Below are 25,655 nucleotides of genomic sequence, written 5' to 3'. Positions count from 1 at the left end.
GTGCCACTGCTATTGGGTTGAGCATGTTGTGGTCTACAAACATGAACTCTGGGAGAAAAAGGCTTTTCCCACAGACTCACAGCATAAAGTTACTCACCAGTGGAATTTAAATGCATCCTTGGCAAGACTAGATTATTCATATTTTGCAGGCATTGCAACAAAGCTTAGATAAATCAGGAGAAAGAATGACATAGTAGGGTTGTATATTTAAAAGCTATTCCAATATTAAAACTTTCTAGCTGATAACCACTGGTCTAATTCGCTGATTCATCTGATTTTCTTTTCCATGGTATGGACAGAGTCTTATGGGCTGAGACTTTCCCTTGCCCATAAATATGTTAGCACTGTTCTAACAAACTCAGATGGAGAGGAGAGCAGGAAGCACTTAAATAAGCCTTGCCACAATAGAAAGAGCAACATGGTCTTCTCTTTACATGGCTGGAGCAGGAAGGCAGACAGTTAAACGCTCTCTGGAGCTCTCAGCCAAACTTTCCTTATTGAACAATTAGATTAGAAAGGCTGAGAGTCTCCTGGTAACTGATACCTTGGCTGTGCTTGCTGAGCAGTGATAGCACGTGTCAAATCAGCTGCAAAACCACAGGAACCCGCAGCACTCGTTACAACCTGAGCTAACAAAGCAGGGGAGCTCAGGGCAGAAGGGGCCTTAAGGTCAGGAGGGAGATGCCAGAGGTGTGTATAGTGGGGGGCAGCATTCCTTGGGATTTAGAGGCAGCTCTGTGGAAATATTTTGAATGTAAAGCAGAAGCCATAAGTCTTCAAGGGCATATCTCACAGTTAGCACAGGACAGTATTTTATAAGATTTTTTTCCCTGTTGCAGAAGTGTCCATTCAGAAAACAGATTATTTTTTTTTTCATGTGGCCAGTTGATTTCAGTGAATCTCTTCTTTTAGAAAGTCATTATTCTAAAATCTTGGACCTGTCCTCCTTTTTGTTTTTCAACACAAATTATCCAATCCTACAGATAACAGAAATATGCTTGCCTCCTACCTCCTCAGCATCAATCAAAATCCCTCTTTTGTACAAAGCTGCCTCACTGCACAGATTAGAGGTCCGAGGCACTGGCAGAAAAACAGTGCCTCTCAGTGTGCCTCTTCACTATCAGCCTGTACTTTTGCAATGAAGATGAGGCTATGTCTGAGACTCACTGAACTGTGATCAATCCATTTTAAGGAACAGTTTACCTGCAATGGGCCAGGAGCAAATATGGTATAAGGAAAGGAAGTTGTGCAGAGATTCAATGGCTGTAGCAGAAAATGTGTGACTTGTTCCTTTCTCTGTCAGGATGAATGGTACAGGGTGAGTGTCAGCCATGTCCTCCTTCCTCCTACATCTTCTTAACAATAGAGGAGTATTTCTCCCTTGAGAGTTTATGTATCTTGGCTGTGCTGGGGTAACTTCAAAAACTCTGTAGGTTTCTCACGTTCTCCTCATGGTATCTATCAGGTCTGCATCGAGCTTGCTGCTTTTCTCTTGGAGCTGAAAGAATCAAAGACTGTGTTAACAATGTGGGACACATATCGTGCACAGCATCCTCACACTTAGCAGGCTGTGTATGTGCTTATGAATCCTGAATGACAGAACTCAGGTAAAATTCCCATTTCTACGATGTACATAGGATGTAGAGAGGGTGACCAACCATGCCAGGGCTTACTTCAAGACTCAACAGTTTTCAGATAAGTGGCAACACATCCTTCTTTATTCTTAGGGGTTTAAAAGGAAGGAGCTTCCCTCATTCACCGCATCCTTAATGCCAGATCTTTTTCCCTTCTTTTCCTGCTTTTGTAAGCATGAAGAAACCTGAAAGTAATCACTGATACCTCAGAGATACAGGTATCTATGTGCTAGGCTCTAACGTGCTGTGAAACATTTGGGCTCAGCCTGTTTTGCAGAACCAGGATTGAAATGTGGGTCTCACATGTGAATTGCAGGAGCCTGGGAAGGGGCTGGCTGGTTTTGAAGTGTTGGATTTTGTACATGAATTTGGCTGTGTCGTGCTAGGGCCACACTGTGAAGGTTGTCTGCAAGATCCTTAATTCCACTAAAAGTCAGTTGTGATTTCAAGCCTTTTTGAAGCTAAAGAACATGTTACAGCAGACACAGTTAGACAAGATAGAAGTTGATATATCCTAGCATCTTCTCAGACCTTCCCTAAGCAGAGAACTTGTCTCAGACTTTCATAAGGACCATATTTACCTGCAAAAAATGAAGCCTTGCATATCTCAGGATGCTGTGAGGGAACTGGCTCATTGTCAGAGACACTGGGAAACAGTGTGAACATATGGACTGCTTCAGAGCTGCATGGCTGTGGTCCCAGCACAAGGCACTGCAGAAAATGGTACAACATTTCTACACCGAGATTTTCCCTGCCAAGTCAATGGTGAAATAGGTCTCTATGGGCGTTCTGCCCCTTACTGCTGTATGCCTGTGATGGACAGAAATAATAGCAGGTCCCCTGAGCCTGATTCCTTAGTCCCCTTGAAATCCTGTGCCTCGTGCTGATGCAAGCATTAGTTGCTGAGGATGCTTCCTGTCGGCGCAGAAATTTTGAACAAATTTTGGAAGGTGACAGCTCCTTCAAGCCCATTTCAGGACAGAGTAATCAACAGATAGCTTCAAATACACATCCCTTTTAAAATAAAAAGCAAAACTCCATAGAGCCTGCTGGTTTCTGCCTCTAGCTTGCTTTAGCTCTCCCCTGGTAATTATACTTCTCAGAATTGCACCTCCAAACAACAAAAAGGCAGTTGTGGACTACTTCACCTGACACATGTGAATGGACTCACACAGAGGAACGTGACAGGATCAACTGAGTGTGAATGTGTGCAGAGATATGCGTCCTTTTAAGTGACATTGCTTGTGCCATGCTATTGGTGCGGGAAATCAGATCAGTTCTGTACAGGAGACAAAACGTGCATCCAGACCTTTCTCTTTCAGCCTCAGAGATGATGTTTTTGGCATAAGTGTCAGCCTATAAGTAACCAGCTTTCTGGATAGATAGGACTGACTCAGGTCTTGGCATTCAACCTGTGACTAAAGCACATTTCTATACTAAATTAAACCTTCTTGAAGTGGCAGTAAAGAGGTAGATAAATTCACCGGTAAAATAAGCTCCATGAAGTGAAGGTGAATGGGGCTCAATTTGCTAACACAGCACCAACTCCCACAAAGACTTGTGCTCCGGCTAAGGAAGCAATTTCACGGGCTGAGGCAACAAGAGGTTTATGAAGCAGAAAAGTTCAGGACTACTGCTGCTGTACTCAAGGAAATCTTCCAGCATGGGAAGGGACTGGCATGCAGTCGCTGGCTTTGAGGAGCAAAAATACCATTCCTATTTTATTGCTACAGTGAGCACAGGCAGGCTTGAGTTCAAATGCAGCTGGCTGCAGATCTGCAAGACAGTGCACATTGCTTACAATGTCAGCCTGCTGCAAAGAGAAGCAGCGAGCGGAGCCACAGAGCAGCTGTAGGCTGCACTGTGATCTCCAGCCTTGATACGACCATGGTGACTCCAAGAGCTCAGCTGTCCATAAAACTCATAATGTGAGTGATTTTGCTGGAAAAATCACAGTCTTTAAGCACTGTAGTGGGGTCACCACTGCAAGCAGTCAGATTGGAATGCAGTTTTTCTGAGACCCAGGGTAGCACTACCTGCACTGAGAGGTAAGGATGCATCACCATCCAATGGTATGGATCTGGACCGCTCTGTATCCATCGTGCTGACCAGGCACTGTGGAATAAAATATCCCTCTGTATGAATGTTCAGTGGCAAGAAGGTTTCAGATGGAAGGAAAGGGTTTATGGGCATCATTTATGTCCATAAAACAGTTCAGGAGACCTGTTTGGTAATCCTTCCTGTTCACTGTTGCATTTTTTACTTAAAGGGAGGAAATCTTCTTGGGATTAGCACAAGTATCCCCTACCACGGCACAAGATCTTTTCTATCATTATGGCAATATCTAGAGGTAACAGGCAGTGGGGCCAACAACAGCTTCTGGCCGATGGGCACGAGAAGCTCCTTGGTTGCTGCAATGCCAGGACAAGAGCCAAGCAGATTTTGAGGAACAGGACTCCTAGCATCCAGGATTTTGACCACTACAGCTGCCTGCTCCCAGCAGCAGGTCTAGGAAAAAGTCTAAGGGAAGCCAGCCTCCTCCTTGGATGTAAATGGCACGGTGTGAACAGAGTTGTATTTGCAGCAGGCTGTTTACATGAGCTGCCAGTAGGACTGCAGGACTTGTTGTTTCTTCCTCTGAACACAGAAGAAAGCAAGACACATACAGCAGAGCAGGGAAGCAGCAGAATGTGGGTGTCTGGCCAGAAAGGCACAGGCTTGTTCTGAAGCATTGCTGCACAACATGGCTTCATTGGCTGGTGAAATGCCTCAGCTGTGTACAAACTCATGCTTCTTGTTGTGGATCACTGCAATCAGGGAAGAAAGGCCCTTAGGGTTTGCCCTAACTGGAGGTATAGGTAATATTTTCAGCTCACTCTTTTTTCTGCCCCTGGTGCTCAAAGAGTGCACCAAGCCAAAGAAATGGCAGTTTGAAGACCCAGGCTCAAAGACGATTGGATACACAGAGAGCACTGCTTGCTGTGCAGCAGAATTGTTGTGACTAATGGGCACTGCAGCAGCTCTGAAGTTTTCTGCCACAGCAGCTGATGGAAATAGAGCGATCTGTGTTGTAGGGAGATAGATGAGCAACACAGCTCCCTCTGGTCTTAAAGTCCACCCATGTGCTCATGCTCAGTGACATTTCTGAGAACAGGAGCCTTTGAGTACAGCAGCTGCAATGCTCTGCAAACAGGAGTCAGGGCAGCATAAACCAAGCTAAATTCTCCCATGGAAATGTTGATTTACAGTGAAAGAAAATGAATTGTGCTCAGAAAGGGTGCTGGGAAATGATGCATGTTGAATTGTGACTATAAAGCAAATCCAACTGGAAATGCTCTCAGCCACATCTCCAGCCCACTGAAGTAAGACTTCCTAGGCTTCTCTAATGCTATGCCCAACTTGTATTCCTAAGGATAAAAGGAGCCTTTTTACAGACACTGGTGGGAGAGGAAGGAATCTCCAAGCTGTGGGGACATCGCACACACATCAAGTGCCATGTAGTGTTCACTTCCAACTCAGACTTCCTTCCTACAGAGGAGAGACAACATTTTGTTTTCTATTTGTTAAAGAAATGCAAATGGATGATCAGCAAGGGAGTCAGGAGAAGTAATAAGCTATATAAAATGAAGAAAAAAGATGCTTCAAGTAACAAATGTATCAAAGCTTTAGTGCAAAGTTCCTCTTATCTCTTTCACAGGTCAATCAGGAGAGGTAAGAAATCTGTCTTCATTTGTCACAAACACTGATTTTGCTTGGGGAGCTCCAGCCCAGAGACAGGAGGCTTGCCTGCTCTTGGAAGCTCTTCATGAAATGTGGAGTAGTTGATGGATCCCCTAAGTTTCTCAGGGTCAGCGGCAGAAAATTGCTGTCTAGGATGACAAAGTGGTTTTGCAGCATAGCAGCTCTGTAAATCTGCCTTAGCTACCTCTTGCATCACCATCAGTGCATCCTTACCCCATTCACTTGTTGTATATCTTCCTTTTCTCTTGATCTCTGCTCACCAGGTTTCCCCTTTTCCACACATTTCCATCACTGCCTGTCTGCTTTTTTTTTTATATACTCCTGAGCCCTTTTTTTTTCTTTTATTTTTCTCTTAGTTTCTATGAGGTTTTCAGCAACTTCTCTCCGTGCCCCTCTCACTCACCATTGGGGGACCAGCTAGACCTAGGAGATGCTGGCAGGTCTTGGATGTGAGTTGCCATGGCAAAACCCCAGCTCCAATAAGTGACTGTACCATTGCAATTCTCCAGCTCTGTCTAGGTGAAAACAGCCCTGAGAGAGAGGTGAGCAGCTCCACTGACACCTTGCACAGTGCTTAGCCTCTGCATGGGAGCACGAGCCCTACAGTACTCCTCATTTAAGGGCAATTTAAAGAAAATCCAGACACTGAATATCTCACAGGCCATGGAGGAATACTGCCAAGCTGTGGGAGTGAGGAAGTGTTATCACCCCCACTTCACAGACACGGAGTTCACACATCGTACTGAGCCAAACTAGAAGCTGTATGGTGCAACTGTCTGTCAGAAGCAGTGAGATGTTTGCAATTCAGACTATTCCCATAGTCCTTTCAGCTCCCATGGCTTTATTATTATTACTGCTGCTGTAAGTATTATTATTTAGCGTCGGGAAGAAAGAAAAGGAAACAGCAACCATACCCTTGCCATCCCATTAATCCCAGCCAATCCTGTCAGTAGATACCAGGTTTCTGTCTTTCCTGCTGAGCAACATAATACAAGCTACTCTCTAGCTGCACGACGTATCTGATCCTACCAGGCATTTCTGTGGCTAAGGCTCAGCAAAGCAGGCTGCTCCCCTCGCTGTGGGCAGTGCTTCAGTGGGTTTCATCTCACTAGGACATTTGAAGTCTGGCTGTTGGAAGTCCCTCTTGCTGGGTTTGAAGAGGTGATAGCCTACAGTTGGAGAAAGTATAGTAGCATTAGAGAAAGCTTTTTGTTCTTTAAACTGATGTGGGCATTTAAGTCATTGAGGCAGGAAGGGCTTATTCCAAACAGCTAGAGGATTAGTGGGAATTACAGGATACTCTCTTATCTAATACTCTCCCTTTTTGCTTCGGCTTTTTTGTATCATGTGAAGCAAGAAGGATGCCACCCTCATATGAGAGAAGGTCACTGCCCCTGTGAGGGTCATAGACACAGCCATGCGAAAGGAGGTCACAGCCATGCCCACGGCCACATGTAGAATCATGAGAAGAAAGAAGGTTGCTGTCACTCTCCTGGCCATATGCATAGGCGTGAGAAAGGTTCAGGCCATTTCCAGCACAAGTAATGTCATGGACATTCACATGGGGCTACAGTACTGATAGCCAGTGTTAGCAGATCTGACTTCCTTGTATTCTTCTAACTTTCAACTCAGCTATTTCAAAGATACCATCTATTTAAACAAACTTAATTCTGCAAAAATCCAGATAGTGAACGTCTGCACTTCAACATGCTGCCCTGCACCTGTGATAAGAAGTCTAAGAGTGCTTCTGGCAGCTTTCCTACCTTGGGCAGCACAACTCTTCAAGGGACCAGCCATCCTAAAAATGCACTACTCAAACATATAGCCTGCTCTACTGCACATCTTTCAGTGAGGACGCACAGTGAGTTTGGGGCTGGAGGTGCTTTGCTCCACCTTTGAGAGAACCCCACATTCTTGCATTGCCCAGAGTTCTTACCTGTACCTTTCTGGCTCAGTCTCCTCCCAAAAATGCGGACAACACCCAAGGGCTCACCCACACCGCCCAGCCTCTCCTCCGGCTTTCCCCCGCCCTCCACTCGTCCTCAGCCTCCACCGGCAGCGCCCCGTGGTCATTGGCCGGCCGCTCCGGGCCCGCCTCCGCGGTCGCGCAAGCGCTGCGCGGAGCTGTCGCCGCCGCCTCGCCGGGAGCGTTCAGCACCGCGAGCTGCGGACAGCGCCCCGGCTGCCTCCGCAGCCGGTCATGGAGGCCGGGCCGGCCTCGCCGCGCCGGGAGCAGCGGCCCGAGGGGACGCGCCGTGGCCGCGCCTCCGCCTCGCCCAGGTAGGAGCGCGGAGACCGGCGCGGAGCTGCGGGGGACGGCGGTGAGCGCTCGGCGGTGTCTGCTGTTTTGGGGGGGTCACTGGGCGAGGCTCGGTTATCCCGCGCCTTGACATTGCCTTCCAGCCCCATCGAGGGGCATGTGCCTTTCGTCCTAAGCCCCTCGTTTCGGGGTTTACAAGAGCCGCGCTGTCTGGCTGGCACCCTCGTGGTTCGTGCCTCCTGTGCTGGTGGCGAACTTGGCCTCCTTGGGGGTTTTTTGTCATGCAGTAGGTGAGCAACCCCACCTGCAAATGGTGAAGTATTGCTAGCAGTGCTCAGCATGTTTTGGATGAAGTCCTCTTTTCACCAGGCTTTGGACAAGAACTGGTTTCAATTCAAAGGTTTTTTTCTATAAAACCCTGCAGCTCTCTCCTTCTGCCCCCCATGCCATATGCTTCCTTAACTGGTGTCTCAAACCAGGCTGGAAGCCATAATCATTGCAATTTTCTAGAAATGCCAACAAGCCCATGATCCTGGGCATAGAGCCATCCCCAAATTTTTGACCACACCGCCATTTGTTAGACTGAAGGCAACAGATCTGAGCTCTTCAGATTCTCCTGAGCAAGGCACATCCTGAGTTCAACAACACACAGATTCATTCTGAAAGCCCAAAGAGTTTCACTTCTGCCTGACACAGAATCTTCATGCTAAGCCATCCCCACCTGCCTGGGGGATCCAGTGGGGCAGCTGCATCCCCTTAGCTCTGCACATCTCAGCCTTAAATCTCAGGCATTGGGTGGGGTCTGAGCACCAGCAAAGCCCCATTAGCTTTACTTGCCTGTCTAATCCTTGCTTGTTTAAACAGATCCTTTAAAATGAATACTGCAGCCTGTCAGAGTTCAGTTATGGATACAAATTACATCAGCTGAAATGGGTGCCTTGACTTTATCTCATGCTGTACACTCAAGAACTAAAATTTATGACAATTATGATAGTTCTCTGACTCCTGAGCAAGTTTATACATAAATGCTTCTTTAAGCAAGACTGTTCATGTAGCCACAGAAGGGTTAGCTCTGTAGCACCTGTTCTTTGGCCTAAGGCAATGCTTGACTGAAATGATCATCGATAAACAACACCTTCTTTCTGACCTTCTTAAGGCTGGGATAGTAAGGTGTAGTTTTCTTCAAAATAGGAGTGAGCAAACAGGTTCGAACATCTGTTTGTTTTACACTGCCAGTGTATATATAGCAAACTGCATCCAGACCTTCCTGGAGCTGGAGACTGGGTGGGGATGGCTGAGCCCTTTGTGTCTGCTTGCACCCCATCCCAAACACCTGTGCCCACAACACTGCTAGCTGCCCGAGGTGAGGGTAAGGCTGTTCAGATGAGTCAATGGAAAGGATAATAAAACTAAACTTTTCTTGGCAGACTACGTGGGAAGCAGAGCTTTTCAGTCTCATTAATTTTTCATGAAGATTTAGCATACGCAGGAGTCTCATTAAAAAAAAGATTGTAAGGCTTCTTAAGGATACATGTTATCTTGCTACTAGACTGAAAAAGCAAAACAGGGAGTAACTACACAGAAATTTTCCAGTGTACAAAAATTTGACCATGCCGACGAAGGAGATGAATTGCTTGACAGGTGCCCATCCCTCCCTGCCAGCTGGGCAGTGAACCTACATAATGGGTGAGAGTGAAATGCAATAAGCCCTCCCATAATCTCCAGATACATGCACTTGTCATGTTAAAAGCACAAGCAAACATAAGCAATAACAATGGTGTTATCTTGACCATTTTCCTGTGGAAAGAGGAAAAGGGAAGAGACACTTTTGCTGATTCGTGCACATCTGCACAGGGCTCCCTGTGCCCTGCTGCTTGCCTCAGAAAAGCACTGCTGCACCTAAAGGGACTTGGGCAGTTTCATAAATTGGATTATTATCCTGTCTAGGCATCTCAAGGGAAGAGATGGGGAAGCAGCATGACAAATGCAACTCATTTGGGTCTCAGGAGCAGTTTGTTCCAGCCTGTCACCTGCATACAGCTCGTCTTCCTTCTCTCTGTATCTCTTTAGTTGCATCCAGTTGAGCTTGAAGAAAAAGGAGGTTGTCAGGCTGCTTCTGTAGGCTTTTCTGTGGCTGAGAGGCCATTTCTGCCCACACCATCCCAAATATGTCAAACATGTGACACAGTCCTGAATGGGAATGAACATTCAAAAAAATGTTTCTCTTCCCCTGGTGTTAGTCCAGTGTAATGCTCTTGCCGACCTCTTCTTCTGTCTAACAGTACACAATAATCAGGAATACACCCACAACCATTTTCCAAACACAATTCAGGGTCCTAGATACCCAGAAAAGTCATAGTGACATGCTAGTAGGTGTCAAGGACCAGCCTACATCTCCGGTGCAGATCTCAGCAGATCAAATGCACCAGCACCCTGGCTAATTGAGAGCATAGCAACTGAAGACTCAAAACCTGCAGACCTGTCACCAGTAATTATCCAAAACTATCATTATTTGTGAGCTCCAGGTTTCCCTGGAGATTTTGGATAACCAAGGTCACATTGTCACAGAGTTGGAGATGAGCATAAGGCAACTTGGATCTGGAGTGTGATTGACAGAACTGTAATTGTGCAGCCTGAAAAGGAGATAATGAAGAAGACTCACAACTGAATGATTTGAATTAGCTAAAGTTATTCTAAAACATGAAGTCGCTGAGCAGCCAGGGGATGGAGCTGAGACCACATGAGGAGAAAGAACAGAACATGACAGTATTTCACAGCAAAGATGATAATCAAGGGGAGTGGGCTTGTCTGTTAACTATTAGCATTGAATGCATTAATGTATGTGCAAAAAAAAAAATGAATGCAATCTGTGATATCCAAGGATTTGCCACCTGCCTTTGCCACCAGGAGATTGTGTAGCTGAGGGTTTTGGACATGGAATTTTTTAGCGCATGTTTCTTGCATTTCCCTGATTATCTTCAAAGTGTTTTTTTTTCTGGTGAAAGCCTTTTCCTCCTCTCCAGTGTAACAGATGATGCAGGCAGACATGGCAGTGTAGTCCTCAGACTAATTCAGTTATGAAAAGCCTCTTGTGCCCACTGCCAATGCAAATCCAGCAGTTTACATGAAAAAGAATTTTGTTTTCCCTTAAAAAAAAAAAAAAAAAGCACATATTTTACAGGTGTGGAAATACCAGAAGCATAAATTGTCAGTGCAGTAGTTTCTGTGAATTATTATGCATTTTTGGAAAACATCTTACTTAAGGTGTACCTAAATTAAGAAAAGTGATACGTGGAAGGTAGAGAGAAAATCACAGAATCACAGAATCAGAATCACAGAATCATAGTGGTTGGAAGGGATCTCCAGAGATCGTCGAGGTTCCCTACACCAGGTCACATAAGTAGGTGTGCAGGCAGGTCTTGAACATCTCCAGAGAAGGAGACTCCACCACCTCCCTGGGCAGCCTGTCCCAGTGCTCTGTCACCTCACCGTAAAGAAGTTCTTGTGCACATCTGTACAGAACTTCCTATACTCCAGTTTCTGGCTGTTCCCTCTTGTCCTGTCTCCACACACTGCTGAAAACAGTCTGGCCTCGCCACTCTGCCCCCCACACCTTAAATACTTATAGACCTGGATCAGGTCCCCTCTCAGTCTTCTTTTCTCAAGGCTAAACAGACCCAGTTCACTTAGCCTTTCTTCATAAGAGAGATGCTCCAGGCTCTTCACCATCTTTGTAGACCTCTGCTGGACTCTTTCCAGAGCACTGCACACAGTACTCCAGATGAGGCCTTACCAGGGCAGAGTAGAGGGGGAGGATCACCTCCCTGCTGACCACGCTCTTTTTAATGCACCCCAGGATGCCATTGGCCTTTTTGGCCACAAGGGCACACTGCTGGCTCATGGCCAACCTGTCGTCCACCAGGACACCCAGGTCCCTCTCCGCAGAGCTCCTCTCCAGCAGCTCATCCCCAACCTGTACTGGTGCATGCAATTATTGCTCCCTAGAGGCAAGACTCTACACTTGCTTTTGTTGAACCTCATCTGGTTTCTTACTGCCCAGCTCTCCAGCCTGTCCAGGTCTCACTGAATGGCAGCACAGCCTTCAGGCGTGTCAGCCAATCCTCCTAACTTCGTATCATCAGCAAACTTGCTGAGGATGGCCACTATCCCCTCATCAAGGTCATTGATGAAGATGTTGAAAATAATAAATTAGAGATATAAAAATAATAAATAAGAGACATCAAAAAGGGGTCTAGAAGCATCAAGAAGAGGTCTAGATTTTGCAGAAGTATAACACAACCACAGTTCCAGCTTTATGATGATAATTCAGTGCCTCAGCTCTGCTAATACAAAACTACAAGCCTCCAAATAAAATTAACTTGCACTGCAACCGCTGGAAATCCAGGAGAAGGGAGAGGAGTTACACTTTTATCTCAAGAATGGAAGTGTGATACTCTCACAAATAAACCTCGTCCCTGAGACTTCCTATAGATAGGGAGGATGTGGTGGTTACTATGTCCCTGGCTGGTTGGTTCTGCAATTATTGTAAATGGGCAATAATTAATTAAATATGCCATTTCATTCATTGCCACAGACCACAAGCTTTCCCTTCTCTGCCTTTGTTGCACCTGCTCTACACTGCAGTTGTACAGCTGAATGCAAATCCCCCCAGTGCAGGTGACTTTGATGAGGCTGTAGCAAGCCCCAGATTCCATCTTATGAACGCATTGCTGACATCTGATTTATTGTCTTGTGCAGCGTGTTTGTATACACCACCAAAAAATTTGTAGCCTTCTTTGTAAGCTGCCTTCATAGAGCTATAACCCAAATCACTTGCTTGAAAGTCTGGGTAATCCTGCCACTAATCCATCTGTGACAAGACAGCAAGGACTTCATGCGACAGGATTTTATATTATATCTTTTGACAAACTCTGCGGGAGAATGGGATATCATTGTCACAATCTATTCAGGAGCTCGGGCTTTGCAAACAGCACTTCCTCTCACTACACTGAGCTAGCTGAAGTCTTATTAGTCCTTTGTATTGCAGAGCAGAGGCAGCTGAGTGCTGGAACTGTTGAGAAAAACCTGTCAAGTTTATCAATGAGGTGTGCACACATCTGTCTGCAGGTTTTCTGGCACTTGCTTCAGTGCAAACTTTGTCTTGTTGCCACCAATTTGTACGTCTGCTGCCTTAAGAAAAATCAGCAGTCTCACAGATCCGATCTGACCTTCCTACCTTTGGGTGTACCTTCTTTTCCCAGGGATGCAGAGGCATTTGCTAACTCTTTTGATAACTGTTTTGCCAATTTCATGACCCAAAAGCTGCATGTGAACATCAGTTACTGCTTCCAAAGTCAATGACACTGTGATAAGCAACTTCGACTATGTCATCTCTGCCTGTAACTACATAACTAACAACTAAAAATAGCATTGGATGGTGTCTAACTATGCAAGATATCTTTGTTACTAGTCCTGGATAGGTTGTATGTGCAAGTAGCAGTGACTGGAATACCTGTGCCATGAGTCTCCACACCAGCATTGGTATAACTGCTACTGCAAACATTGCTCGGTCGTAATGATTTTAGTGAAACGAGCCTATTCTGTATAATCATGAAATATAGTTTCCCAGTGTTGATAAGCTCAATTGATGTTGGAAAGTACACAGCATGAGCTGCCAAGGCCAATATGTCCTCCTTTCTGGAAAAAATAACAATTTTCAAGCAGTACTGAACTAACGGAAATCTTCAAATCTCTTTTGTCATCGATACTATTATTTAACTTCGGGTGCAATTCCGGAGACTTGTAATTGCTAAAAATTTTTCCATGTCTGTCAGAAAGAGAAATGAGATGAACTCTGCAAAGTTTTGAAAATATTCCCTTCTCAGTTGTATTTTGTCTTCAGTTTTTCTCCACATCTCATCAGGTGCCTCAGGCTAAAGTTCATTTCATTCTTGTCTCAATCCAGTACTCATAATTCTCTGACAACTCAAGACACTTTGTTATTCTAGCTGGCCCAAATCATCCATTATACTTAATGCTTAATGCCAGACATTACAGCAGGCATATAACTCAGCTGTAGACACCATGGCACGTTCTCTGATCGACCACCAGAGGCTGTAGGTGTATCCATATCATTCTTGCCTTCTGAACTCCAAATTGCACAGTGCTTCTGAAGCTCCCTGACAGTGAGATGGTAATTTCAAAGGCACTTTTGGGTCAGTGTGAGTACATCCTACGGTGTGTGAGGGGTTTTCTTGCTGTCACAAAGACTAAGATCTCTGTAATTACTCTGTGCTTCCACATTAGGATCCTACCTTTATCACCGGCCAGCGTGTTTTGCCCTTTTTTTTGCACCGAAATCCCTTGGAAGAAATAAGAAGGAATAAGGAGGCCCATCTAATTAAATGCCATTAGCATTTAATTAACTTAACTCTACCTATACATTGAAGCCATACCTGGTTTCTAAGACCACAGCCACTAGAGGAGCTGAAAACTGTTCAAGGGCACGTTACGCTATTTTTCATAATTTTGGAATAACATGCAAAAAGGTATGATAGATTCACCATCAGCTGCACTCCATGAGTGAGGCATGGATGTTTCTGTAAAAAGCATGGTTCAGCTCAGTCCTGGCTCTTGATACAGTAAACAGAGGCTGAGGTCTTATGTCTTGCATTAAGTGGGAGACAAGATGCAATTCCCCAGCATAGCCCTCCTGATGCTGTAACAGAAAAAGTTTTACCATCCCTTTGTTTCCTCACAGAGAAAAAAGAAATGCAGGACCTTGCCAGACCTGTCTCGCCATGCCAGAGATTGCCAACACTGAGCCCAGCTACAGTGGCACTTCTTGGGAAAGAATCTGCCCGGTCCATCACTGCCCCATTCCTGCATCGCCCAGGCTGGGGGGAGACCACCTGCCCTCCTCCAGCCACACGCTGGGGCCAATCTCCACCCAGTCCAATGGTCAGGTACCGTCGAGCTCCCAGGACGCGCAACAGCATCACTTGTATTATTCCTGCAATCAGCAGGAGCCCCGAGGCAGCTATGGCCTGCCCCTGCTCCCTGGGCACGGTGAGAGGTCCACGTTGTGTTCTCACCTCTCCAGCAGCGATCCTGTCCCAGCTTCTCATCATGAGGCTTTGGAAACCCCTTGGAAACGGTGGTCCCCTGGGCAGCGACTCTCCCAACCGGTGCAGCACCACATTGTAACAGTCAGGTAAGAGGCATATGGAGAACGGTTCAGCAGTTTTCAGAAGGCATCTCCTGAACTTTGGGACAGGATCGGAAGGCTCTGAGTGATTTTGCTTACCAGTTTGAAGCAGTAGATGCCCCCAGAAATATAGAGGGATAGAATTTTCTCTTTCCACCCATTAGGAACATATACAACTACCATTCCCGCACCTGGGAGAGTCAGGATTTCCTTCTCAAGGTGACCTGTTAAATAGAGCCAAGGTCACTCTGTTACTCCTGCATCACCCAGCTGTGATCATGCCCATCTTCTGTGATCCTCCCCTTTTCTCCATTTGCACTCAAGATAGCCAGCTGGCTAATCCTTTATCTTGGCAGAGTTTCTGAGTGATAAGAGCTCGGGTCATTTATTTTTCTACTCCCAGTGAAGCTGCTGCCTATGATGGAGGGGAGGGAAATAAAATAAGAAATACAAAGTTGGGGAATATGACTTGGTCTTCCAGGTTGCTTTGCAACAAGCAGTAGGCAGCAAGCAAAGTTCAATGGTGTAGGATTCCCTGCTTTTTTACAGCAGTGCAGGGTTAGGCACAATAGTCCTTTATGGTCTCATTTTCTAACCATTAACAGAGGATTTAATTTGTCTGTGTTTGCATTTGCATCAATATTGCATCAATAAAATTGTTAGCTGCTTTCTCTCTAACAGGTTATTCAAGTAGGAAATGCAGCTGGACTGCAAATCATTGGCAGAATGTGCAGCACTAGCAGACAGAAAAGTGATGTTACAACAATGATAGAATAAGGTTTTTAGCCTGAGCAATTCTGCTTGAGAAGCTATTGTGGAAGAATTAACAAAGGACAGGCAGTGTGCAGCTAAAAAGGGACTCCTCTTCGAGGAAAAATCTATGAGGATTTTTCTCTGCTCCCCTCTCTCTCGAATCTGTGGAGCATTAGAGTGATGAGACCATGCATTTCAGGGAGACATCTCAGGTGGAAATGGAGAGCAGAAGGAAAGGCCCTTCAGATATGGTGACCACTGAAATACAGTTTTTTTGTTAAGATTGCCCATAGGGATTCACTAATAAAGGTAACCTCAGATCCCCTCAGAAAGGCTTCTTTTTTTTATCCCTCAGAGCTCTACAAAGAATGACAAGAGCTGCTCTGTGATGGAAACACCAGAAAAATGTTCTGAGCAGCTCTGCTCGCCTCCTTTTCCTCTAGATTGGACAAATGTCATCTCTGAATTGGCTCAGGAAACAAATGAGATTGACTTTCTGGAAAATCCTTGCTGAGTTGAACAGGAAATAAAAACTATAGGCATTGTTAGCTCTGATCATAAAATTTCATAGAGTTACACTGTTGCCAAGAAGTAATTTAAAAATTCAGCAGAAAAGCACTTGAAAAATATAGATTTTCATGGATAAGTGTTAAACTGTGATTCCTATGAGATTATGTTATGTCCTTTAAATTCTATTTCTGGAGGGGCAACACAGAGGAATTACTAAGAGTTTTCCCATTTGGTTTGGTTAAAATGCCAGAGAGAGAGGGAAAGACCCTATTATTCATTACCCAAACTCATCTGGTGCCAAACAACTCCCACAGCAGTGGCTCAGCTTCTGAAGGGGTAAACTTGCTCACTAGGTACCCAAGACAGTGCTTGGCAGGAAGATAATAAATGTATGCCTTTTTTTTTTTTTTTTTCTGTCTGCAGACACGACAAGGCTTTCAGGATGCCCAAAAGGTATGCTTAATATCAAATCCTTGCCATTCTTATATCCTACTATCACGACTCTCCTGCTCTGCTATTAGCAAATGCAGGGCGTCAGTGCTGGTGATTGAACCTCCCCAGCAGGCCCAGTTTCAGAGGCAAGGTCAGCACTCCCTGCTCCATGCTTCTCATCCGTCTGGAAAAATTTCTATTTGCTTGTACAACCTGTACTAATGAATAGCAACGGTGCTTTGATGGCCGTTTTCAGAGCAGGTGCCTGGCTCTAGTCCATACAGCAGCTTTATATTTATAGTTACACTGGCGGGGTTAAGCCAGCTTGGCCCGCCAGATGGGGAATCAGAAGGGTATCAGGAGCAATAGCAGTAGAGTCCTGCATTTTCTCACAAACTACAGTAGGAGAGATCTTTGTTGCAAGGCTATGCACAATGATTCATGAGGCTTAAATTGAAAAAAAAAAAAAATAAAAACAAAATAGGCCTGACCTAAACTCACGTGAAAAGCTGTTTGAAGGACCACCATATTACACCAGTCTATGTGGTTTTGTGTGTTCTCCAAACTCTGATCTGCAGCACTTGCTGGTGCTTTTGTTGTAGGGTCAGTGTTTGGCTTTGAGGCTGCAATCAGGGTGAGTCTCTCATCCTGCAGATTCAGAAACCACTTGCTCACTTCATGACTGCTGCTGACAGTCCTAATGGTGGTTGAACATCAGATCAGTGGTTTCCATCCTCTTTTAACTTTGCAGGTGTCTACGTATTTCCGAGCAGTAAGGCAGGCTCCCATATAGCGAGTGAATTTAGAGCAATAATAATGACTTGCTTGAGCTAGTTATCTTCGGGAGACCTTTCAGAATAGCTAAACTTCTTAGGGTCCATGGGCAGAAAATCTGCAGGCCAAATAGCAAGACAGCTACTGGTGTAGATTGCACAGTGGGAAAAATGAAAGCATGAGAAGCTCCTTCTAAATGCAGCCTTTTAAGTTAAATATTTAAAGCTTCCTTTTGCCTTAGGATGGAAGAGTCTGGGTTTTATTATTTCCGATTGAAAAAGCAGGAAAATATACAGAGGCAAAATGTGGTTACCTGAGTTAATTAGAGTTGCCTCTAATATAGTGGAAATATAATACATTCATTAATAGCTGTACTAGAGCCTCTAAGCTTTTCAATAAACAAGTGCTCAAACCAAAAACCCCTAATTCTTTTAACTTCCTTTTATTAGCACTATGTCAGCTCAACAGCAGCTTTCATGCTAATAACAGAAGGGCTCTAACAGCTGCATTTTTTCTCCTCCTGTTGATTCTAGTTATTCTCAAATGATCGCAGAGTGGCCCATTGCTGTCCTGGTGCTGTGTGCAGTGACAGTTGTGGTTTGTACTTTAGCTGGCCTGCTTGTTGGAAATTTGCCGGATTTTTCAGAACCCCTGATGGTAAGTCCCTACAGGCAATATGTCAGTGTGAACAAAAGGAAATCCACAGGGCAACTAGTAATGTGTTCTTTCTGCCATACAAAACAAGCCTATGCTTCCCTCCTTCTCTGCAGATAGAGGCAGCAAGGCAGGACAGGAGGACACTAAAGCCACTAGAAATAAACGGCAGTGTTTATCAGTGATCTGCTATCTTCTTCCCTCTTATCTTCACAGTGTGCAACCAAAGCAAGATTCCTTCTGGATGGACATAATGTTTCAGAGTAATGTTCAGTACTCACTGTTTCTTTGATACCACAGTCACAAAAACAGAAATAGTGACATCACTCATTAGTGAAAGGCTTTTATTCCTTGCTATTTCACTGCTGCACTGCTCAATAGCTTTCACTGGTGAAGCAATTCTGTTAGTATTCAGTGTTAAGTCCCCTTCCTGAGGCCCAGCATGCTGCTCTGGTAGTATGTCCTCATCAGCTTCTAAACACTCCAGCTCACTCCTAAGGACTGTTTGCTCCAGCCTACAGAGATGCATCTCCAGATTTCCCTCCTTAGAAAGAGTGCATCTCTCAGGACGGGGGCACAGCAAACTTTGGGTTACACTTGGCAGCTGCGGAAGGGCTGAGCTTCACTCTTGAGCTGGGTTAGGGAGCACACCCTGTGCCAACAACAACCACCAGCCCATCTCTGCAGTGCTGAGGACTCACACTATAGCTATCCATGCCCAAAAAGGAAAGGAGAAATATTTTTTTCCTCTCATCTCTTGGATGCAGTATTGCCAGGGAAAAATCAATGTGTGTATCTCTCCAAGATGCAGGAATCATCTCAAATAGTCTCATATAGTTTCTATGTCTAAGAAGAAGCATTAAGGAATGCTAAGCTAAGCTAAAATGCAAGCTGATGATAAAACCCTTCTGCTTGACTACAGGGTTTTGAGCCACGAGATACTGACATTGGCAGAAAGCTCATTGTATGGAGGAATGTAGAGAGCCATACGGGCCACAAGAAGACCTTTTCCCTTTCTCCATATGCTGAGAAGAAAAGGTATTTGCATTTGGTGAGGGAGCTTTGAGGAAAATGGTGGGTATACAGGTATCGATTCACTGTTCCAAGATACTTATGTGAATTACAGTGTACATCCTGTGCTAGAAAGCAACCGAGCACTGGAGGGTATAAAGTCTGCTGCCTTGCAGTGTGCTTTGTTTCCCCACTCTGGATACTAGGAATTAGGCTCTGAACTCTCCATGTGTTTATTTCACAGTTTACCAGAGACTCGCTAGTCAACATCACTCGTTGCCAGCTGATCTCTCTACTTACACAAATTATATCATCTCTTGCTAGCTATGATGACATTGGCACTAGCAGAGGACAAAAGGCTGTTCAGGGAGGACAAGAAGCGAGGACACGGAGAATGGTGGAACAAATCTATGGAGTAGATGGTTTCTTTTGCGGCCCCCCAGGTGAGTGGAGTTGTGATGGAGCAGTATGCACCCAGAATTCAACAGTGTACAGAATTGTCAAAGTGTTTTAGGACACTGGGAAGAGCTCTGAGAAAGCCGTGCACACAATGCCACTCCCCTTCCTTCTTTTCTTCTTGCAATACATATGATAGTGAAAAATGGGAAGGAAAAAAACACCACCACCACTCCAAGATACCTCAAACTTAATAAATAGAAGAAAGAGGAACAGCATGCAGATAGTCTGATTCCATACCCTGCCTCAACTCCACTTTTGAGATCAGTCAAACACCAAACTGACAGGTCCTTGGGAGTTCTTGGCTGGACTTCAGCTCCTCACTCTCTAAGAGGGGGTGCAGCACCAGATGGCAGCACTTACTGAAAGCAAGCTATCGGCATGGAGAGTGCATTTTGAAAACATTCCATCCTTGTTCTCCTGCTGCTGACAGCTGGGTGAGGAGCTGGGTCAGATCACACATGGGGATGCTACCAGTCACTACAAGCCGCTTCATGACCTGGCTGTCTTCAGGGAGTCCTGTGGACTTGTGCCTTGGAGACAGCACAGTTTACTTATTTATTTATTTCAATGCCCAGAGGGTCTACTCCAACCAGCTTGATTAACTCATCTTCATTACCTAATATCTGTTGTTGGCTTTTTTTTTCCTGTTCTTTTACATTTTCCTTTCTTTCAGAGAAGGGCTATTCCAAGCTGGTATTTATGTCCACAACTGCTGGGAGCTTATGGAACTTGCAAGCTATTCAGTCCATGTGTCAAATTGAACAAGACAAGGTTAGTGATGTCACAAAGAACATATATACATATTATCTCTTTTCTGACTGTCGTTATCTTGACTAGCTAGCTGAAAGGCAGAAAAAACAACATAAGCTGCAGAGCAGGTTTCAGCCTAGAGAACTCCAGAGCATTTTACCTACCTAGCAACATAAGAATGATTTCACCTATCCCTGAAGTCCAGCTGCCATTAAACAAGAATACACAGTCACTGGGCAAAAAACCTTGTCCAGAAGCCAAAGACGTCCATCAGAAGCTGTTGAGAATGTTGAGCAGCAGAACCTAATTACCAAAATGGAGCTGTTGTCCTGGAGACTGCCACAGTGTTTTTTAAAGGGACGTTTAATAGGGTTAGTTGTGTTTGCCACAGGATCTTGAACAACTCTAAGTGATAAGACTCCAGGAAACCTCCACTGCAAGAGCCTGACATCCTGCTGGCAGAAGGCTCTGTGTTCACACTACACCGTGCCAGATACATAGTTATGGGAGCTGCAGCCAAACTAGGTTTTAAACCATCTCACAGCACACAGAGGGTGCAGGCTTCCAGACCCATCCACATCACTGCATATTGCACACTCAGCAGTGCTAGTCATGTTGTCAGCCACACCTGAGCTGCTGTGGTGTGCCTGCAGCTGCCAGCACAGTAATGCCTGCAATGGAGAAACGCACAGAGCTACAAGTCCCAAGGCATAACAGGTAAGACAACAAGACTGTGTGCCCTGGAGGACTGCACATGATTTCTTTGGCTGCCAGTGATTCTACTAGCAAATCTAGTAATAATATAAGGAGTAAAATAAAAATAAATATAAAATAAAATCAGTAGAAAGTATCTCCCTCTTCTGTACTAGCCTTGAGAACACCTGCAAAATGAAGGGCAATGCTGTCACTAGGATAGTGGAGAAGGATCCAAATTTTCAAATCAGAGGTTATAACCTGTAAATAATGGACAAGGTTTCCTTTTTTGGCAGAAGGCTAGTGTGCTTTAATTGCTTTAGTATGTGCAGTTTGTCACTGAGAGCCATGGCTTGTACAGCTGGAGGGGAGGGTTACTGTGAGGAGCAAGATAAAGCGTGCAGAGTGGACCTCACATGATGTTCCCCTGGCTATTTTTCAGATACGCTCACATGTGCGTTTTAGAGACCTCTGCCAACGTACTGAAGCCAATGAATGTTGCCCAAGCTGGTCTCTGGGGAACTACATTGCTGTCTTGTACAACAGGTCATCTTGTCTGGAGATAACTCAAGGAGACATTTCCCACACCCTGGCTCTCCTTCGTGCCTGCGCTCCAGACTACCACAAAGGTATCCTCACTCCATCATGCATAGGTCCTGAGACCATGAGACAGAAACACCCTCAGTGTGCCAAAGTCCCAGAAAAATGTACCCGCTTCAATGCTATTTACCAGCTTCTTCACTTCTTGGTTGACAGAGACTTTCTTAGTCCCCAGACAATTGAGTACCAAGTGCCATCTCTCAAGTACAGCCTACTCTTTTTGCCTACAAGGAAAGGTGCATCTATGATGGGGATCTACTTAGACAATCTTGAATCCTGGGATCTATTTGATAACTATACATCTATCACTGGAATGGACTTGGGCCTTAAACAGAAACTATTCCAGCACTATCTTTTACTGGATACTAAATATCCAGTTCTGGCAATATTAGCCATTTTTCTAAGCATTTCTTTTTATTTACGCTCGGTCTTTATTACCTTGATGGTCCTGCTCACTGTCGTCAGCTCTTTGATGATCTCCTACTTCTTGTACAAGGTGGCCTTCAGATTCACCTACTTCCCTTTCGTAAACCTGACGGCTGTTATCATTCTCAGCAGCATTTGTGCCAACCACACCTTCATCTTCTTTGACCTCTGGAACCTGAGCAAGAGCCAGAACCCTTCTGCTGGGCTTTCACTGCGGGTGAGTCAAACCATGCATCATTTTGCGTATCTCATGTTGGCATCCTGCTTCACAACGGGTGCTGCCTTCTATGCCAGCTACATTAGCAATATAATAGCCATCCGCTGCTTTGCTGTTTATATGGGCACCTCCGTCCTAGTGAATCTCATATTCATGATGACTTGGCTTCCGTCTTCGGCTGTGCTGTATGAGCGCTACATTGCGACAACCTGCGTTCACAAGCCAGAAGACTACTGGAAAAACACCGGCCACAAGAGAGTGGCTCTCTCCCTCCACTATGTTCTCAGGGGTCTCCAGAAGACATTGTGCGAAACCTCCAAGTTGTTATTTGAAAAGCTTTTGCCTTGTGGGGTCATCAAGTTTCGGTACATCTGGATCTGCTGGTTTGCCGCTTTAGCAATCGGAGGTGCCTACATTTCCTGTTCCAACCCAAAACTCAAACTCCCGACTCTTGAGTCATCGTCTGTTCAGGTGTTCAGACTGAGCCACCCCTTTGAAAGGTACGACTCTGAGTACTGCCACCAGTTCATGTTTGAGAGGCTAGAGCATGGAGAAGGGCAGCGTATGCCAGTCACTATCATCTGGGGTATCCTGCCTGTGGATAATGGGGACCATTTCAATCCAAAAAGCAATGGCACCCTTGTGGCAGATGCCACCTTCACAATCCAAAGTCCTGATGCCCAGAAGTGGCTCTTTGAATTCTGTAAAAAGGTGAAGAACCAAACTTTCTATTACCTTGATACGGAGCAGAAATCGACTGTGTGTTTCATGGAGGAGTTTGTCAGGTGGATGGATAGTCGCCAGTGCTCCCAGAGAGACAATAGCTTCAACCTGTGCTGTAACCAGTTCTCTTTCCCTTATGGAAGTGAAGTCTTCCTACACTGCATCAAAATGATGCTCCTGGAACAAGGCAGGGAAGAGGCAGAAACATACGATCTGGGCCTCAGATTTGATGGAGAGGGAAATCTTGCTGCCTTAGTACTGCAATTTCAAACTGTTTATCACTACAGCTTCAATTACAGCAAAGCCAAACACTTCTATGAAGAAATCAACCTCTGGGTAACAGAAGAAATGAAAACTGCCCCTGTGGGACTTCAGAATGGGTGGTTTACCAGTAAACTAGAGCTGTACAACCTCCAGCACAGTCTCAGCACAGAAACAATAGTGGTCATGGGGCTCTCTATTGCCATTTCTTTTGTGGTGCTGCTGCTCACTACCTGGAATGTTCTCCTTAGCGTTTTCTCTGTGACTGCCATTGCAGGCACTGTCCTGGTAACTGTTGGCCTTTTGGTCCTCTTGGAGTGGCAGCTCAACGCGGTGGAGTCTCTCTTCATTTCAGCTGCAGTAGGTCTCTCTGTTGACTTTACTGTCAACTATTGTATCTCCTACCATCTGTGCCCCCATTCGGACCGCCTGAGCCGAGTGGCCTTTTCCCTGAAGCAAATGAGCTGTGCCACTGCGATGGCAGCATCTGCTTTGTTCTCTGCAGGAGTCATTATGTTGCCCGCTACAGTTCTGGCCTATAGAAAGTTGGGGATATTCATAATGATGATCAAGTGTATCAGCTGTGGATTTGCCAGCTTCTTCTTCCAGTCACTGTGCTGCTTCTTTGGCCCAGAGAAGAACTGCGGGCAGATTCTTTGGCCTTGTGCCCACACCATGAAAGATTATTCTGATGACTCTGAGCCAAATGGAACCTATGCCTGTGGGGGAAATGAGAAGCAAAACCGATTGCGGAAGGTCCAGGAGTCCAACACTGCAAATGAGCAATATGAGCTCCAGCCTTTGTCCAGAAAACTGAGTGACAGTTTTGACAACAGCACATCCACAAGCAAGCTGTCCAACAGGCCATCGGTGCCCTCCGAAGACATGCAAGCTGAAGATAATAGGTGCCCAAGAATAGGATCACACCCTCCCCTTGAAAGAGAGAGACAGAATCTGCAAGAGAACCTTGGATGTGACCAGTCTGTCCTGTGCCAGTGTCCTGCCTTGCAAACCTCCTCTCCTTACAAGCACAGCAGCTCAGGAGCAGAAATTCACAGGGAGAGATTATGCAGAGATTGTCAGTGTCGAAAATACAGCCCAAAAGCTTGGGATAGTTCTGGGCTGGACTATACTCAGCCAGCTGGTGTGAATGAAGAAGGGCAGCTCAATAAATCACAGTGCTCCACTGACACTGCCCAGCAGCAGTCAGATTATACCTCAGACAACAGCCATCTTCCTGCTGCTGACATCTACAAAATTCACAGATGCCTTTGTTCTCTTGGCAGCTCTTTTGACATGCTCAACATCTCCAGTGAGACATCGATTAGTGATTTTGAGCAAGGCCTAAAGCTTGCTGAATCAGCCAGTTCTTGTCCTGATGTCTTAGAGCTCTCTGATTCATACAGTCAAACAGAGAGAGGCTACTTGAACGGGAAGAGAGATACACTGCGTCTGGACCTGAGGGAGACTGTCTTTGATATTTCTCCAGCAGCATCGCAGCAAAACAGCTCTTCATGGAAAAATCGATTTGGATTAGGGAGTGAGGGGCCCGTTGTGTTACCTAACAGCCAACCGGACATGCCTGATGTTTGGATCAAGCGATCTAGCGCTCAAAGTTCTGGATACAACAGTTGAAATCTTGCAGAGAACAAAACTGTACTGCTAGGGAAAGGGGAAGTCGAAATCTCCTCGGAACTGTAAATATCAATTTTTTCCTCCCACCTCTCTTTGGGCTTTAACTATTTCACAGTATTTCAGCTGTGCAAGTACCTGTGCTTTCACAGAACCAGCAAATCCGATATTGCGAGATCAGTCATGGTGGAGTATAAAGCCCTTCGACCTTCCAGTGTCCTGTGCCACATTCACAGCTGTACTGTGGAATGTATCGAGTAAACCTGTTTTGTCTTTTCCTAAATGGTGATTAGATTTTTTCTTGTTAAACTCACATAGGAGGGAAATAATGAGAAGAATTTCCCCAGATATTTAGGGACAGAGAGTTCATGTCAAAAACAAACAAACAAACAAACAAACAAAACAAAACAAAAAAAAGAGCCAAAAACCAAAATCACAGCTATGGATTTCAAGTGGAAAACATAATGTTTAAAAAAAAAAAAAAAAAAAGGTCTTTCATTTTCTACTGAGTATGTGAATTCACGTTCATCCATCTCTACAAAACACTTCAGATATTATTTTAAGACTCTCACCAGGACTTTTCAGTTGGCATGTTCTCTTATTGATCAGGGAGGAGGCTGTAGACCTATTCTCATCCCCACCCTGTTTTTGGTGGCAGTTTCAGCTTGTTTTCTCAGCATCACTACTGATACTGCCAAAGATCTATGGTGGAAGATCTCCTCTTTGAGAAGTGCCCTCATCCCTTCGGACCTGTTCTGTCTCCACAGCCGTTTCCACAAGGCTACAAACACACAACTTTTTAAAATTTGCATATGATTTTACAAAAAAAAAATATTTCCCTATCAGGAACAAGCAGAAAAGCAAGTACATTCCTCACCTTTCTCAAAAACAAATTCTCCCTACAAGTTGATGTAAAAT

At 45.1% G+C, this 25,655-nt stretch overlaps 1 protein-coding gene across 1 annotated transcript; it reads left to right on the top strand.

Annotated features, from left to right (window-relative positions):
* Nucleotides 1-7,575: 7,575 nt before the first annotated feature.
* Nucleotides 7,576-24,740, top strand: DISP2 (dispatched RND transporter family member 2; the record flags this gene model as incomplete). The annotated part of the gene is made up of 8 exons (XM_079536891.1): nt 7,576-7,655; nt 14,396-14,848; nt 16,529-16,558; nt 17,845-17,968; nt 18,888-19,003; nt 19,301-19,419; nt 20,109-20,206; nt 21,321-24,740. The coding sequence occupies 8 exons, from the start codon at nt 7,576-7,578 to the stop codon at nt 24,738-24,740; spliced, it is 4,440 nt and encodes a 1,479-aa protein (XP_079393017.1).
* Between the last annotated feature and the right edge of the window lie 915 nt (nt 24,741-25,655).

The sequence above is a fragment of the Tetrao urogallus genome (genome assembly GCF_951394365.1).
Source record: "Tetrao urogallus genome assembly, chromosome: 6".
NCBI lineage: Eukaryota > Metazoa > Chordata > Aves > Galliformes > Phasianidae > Tetrao > Tetrao urogallus.
The sequence above is the reverse complement of the archived record's forward strand: the minus strand, read 5'-3'. Positions and strand labels throughout refer to the sequence as shown.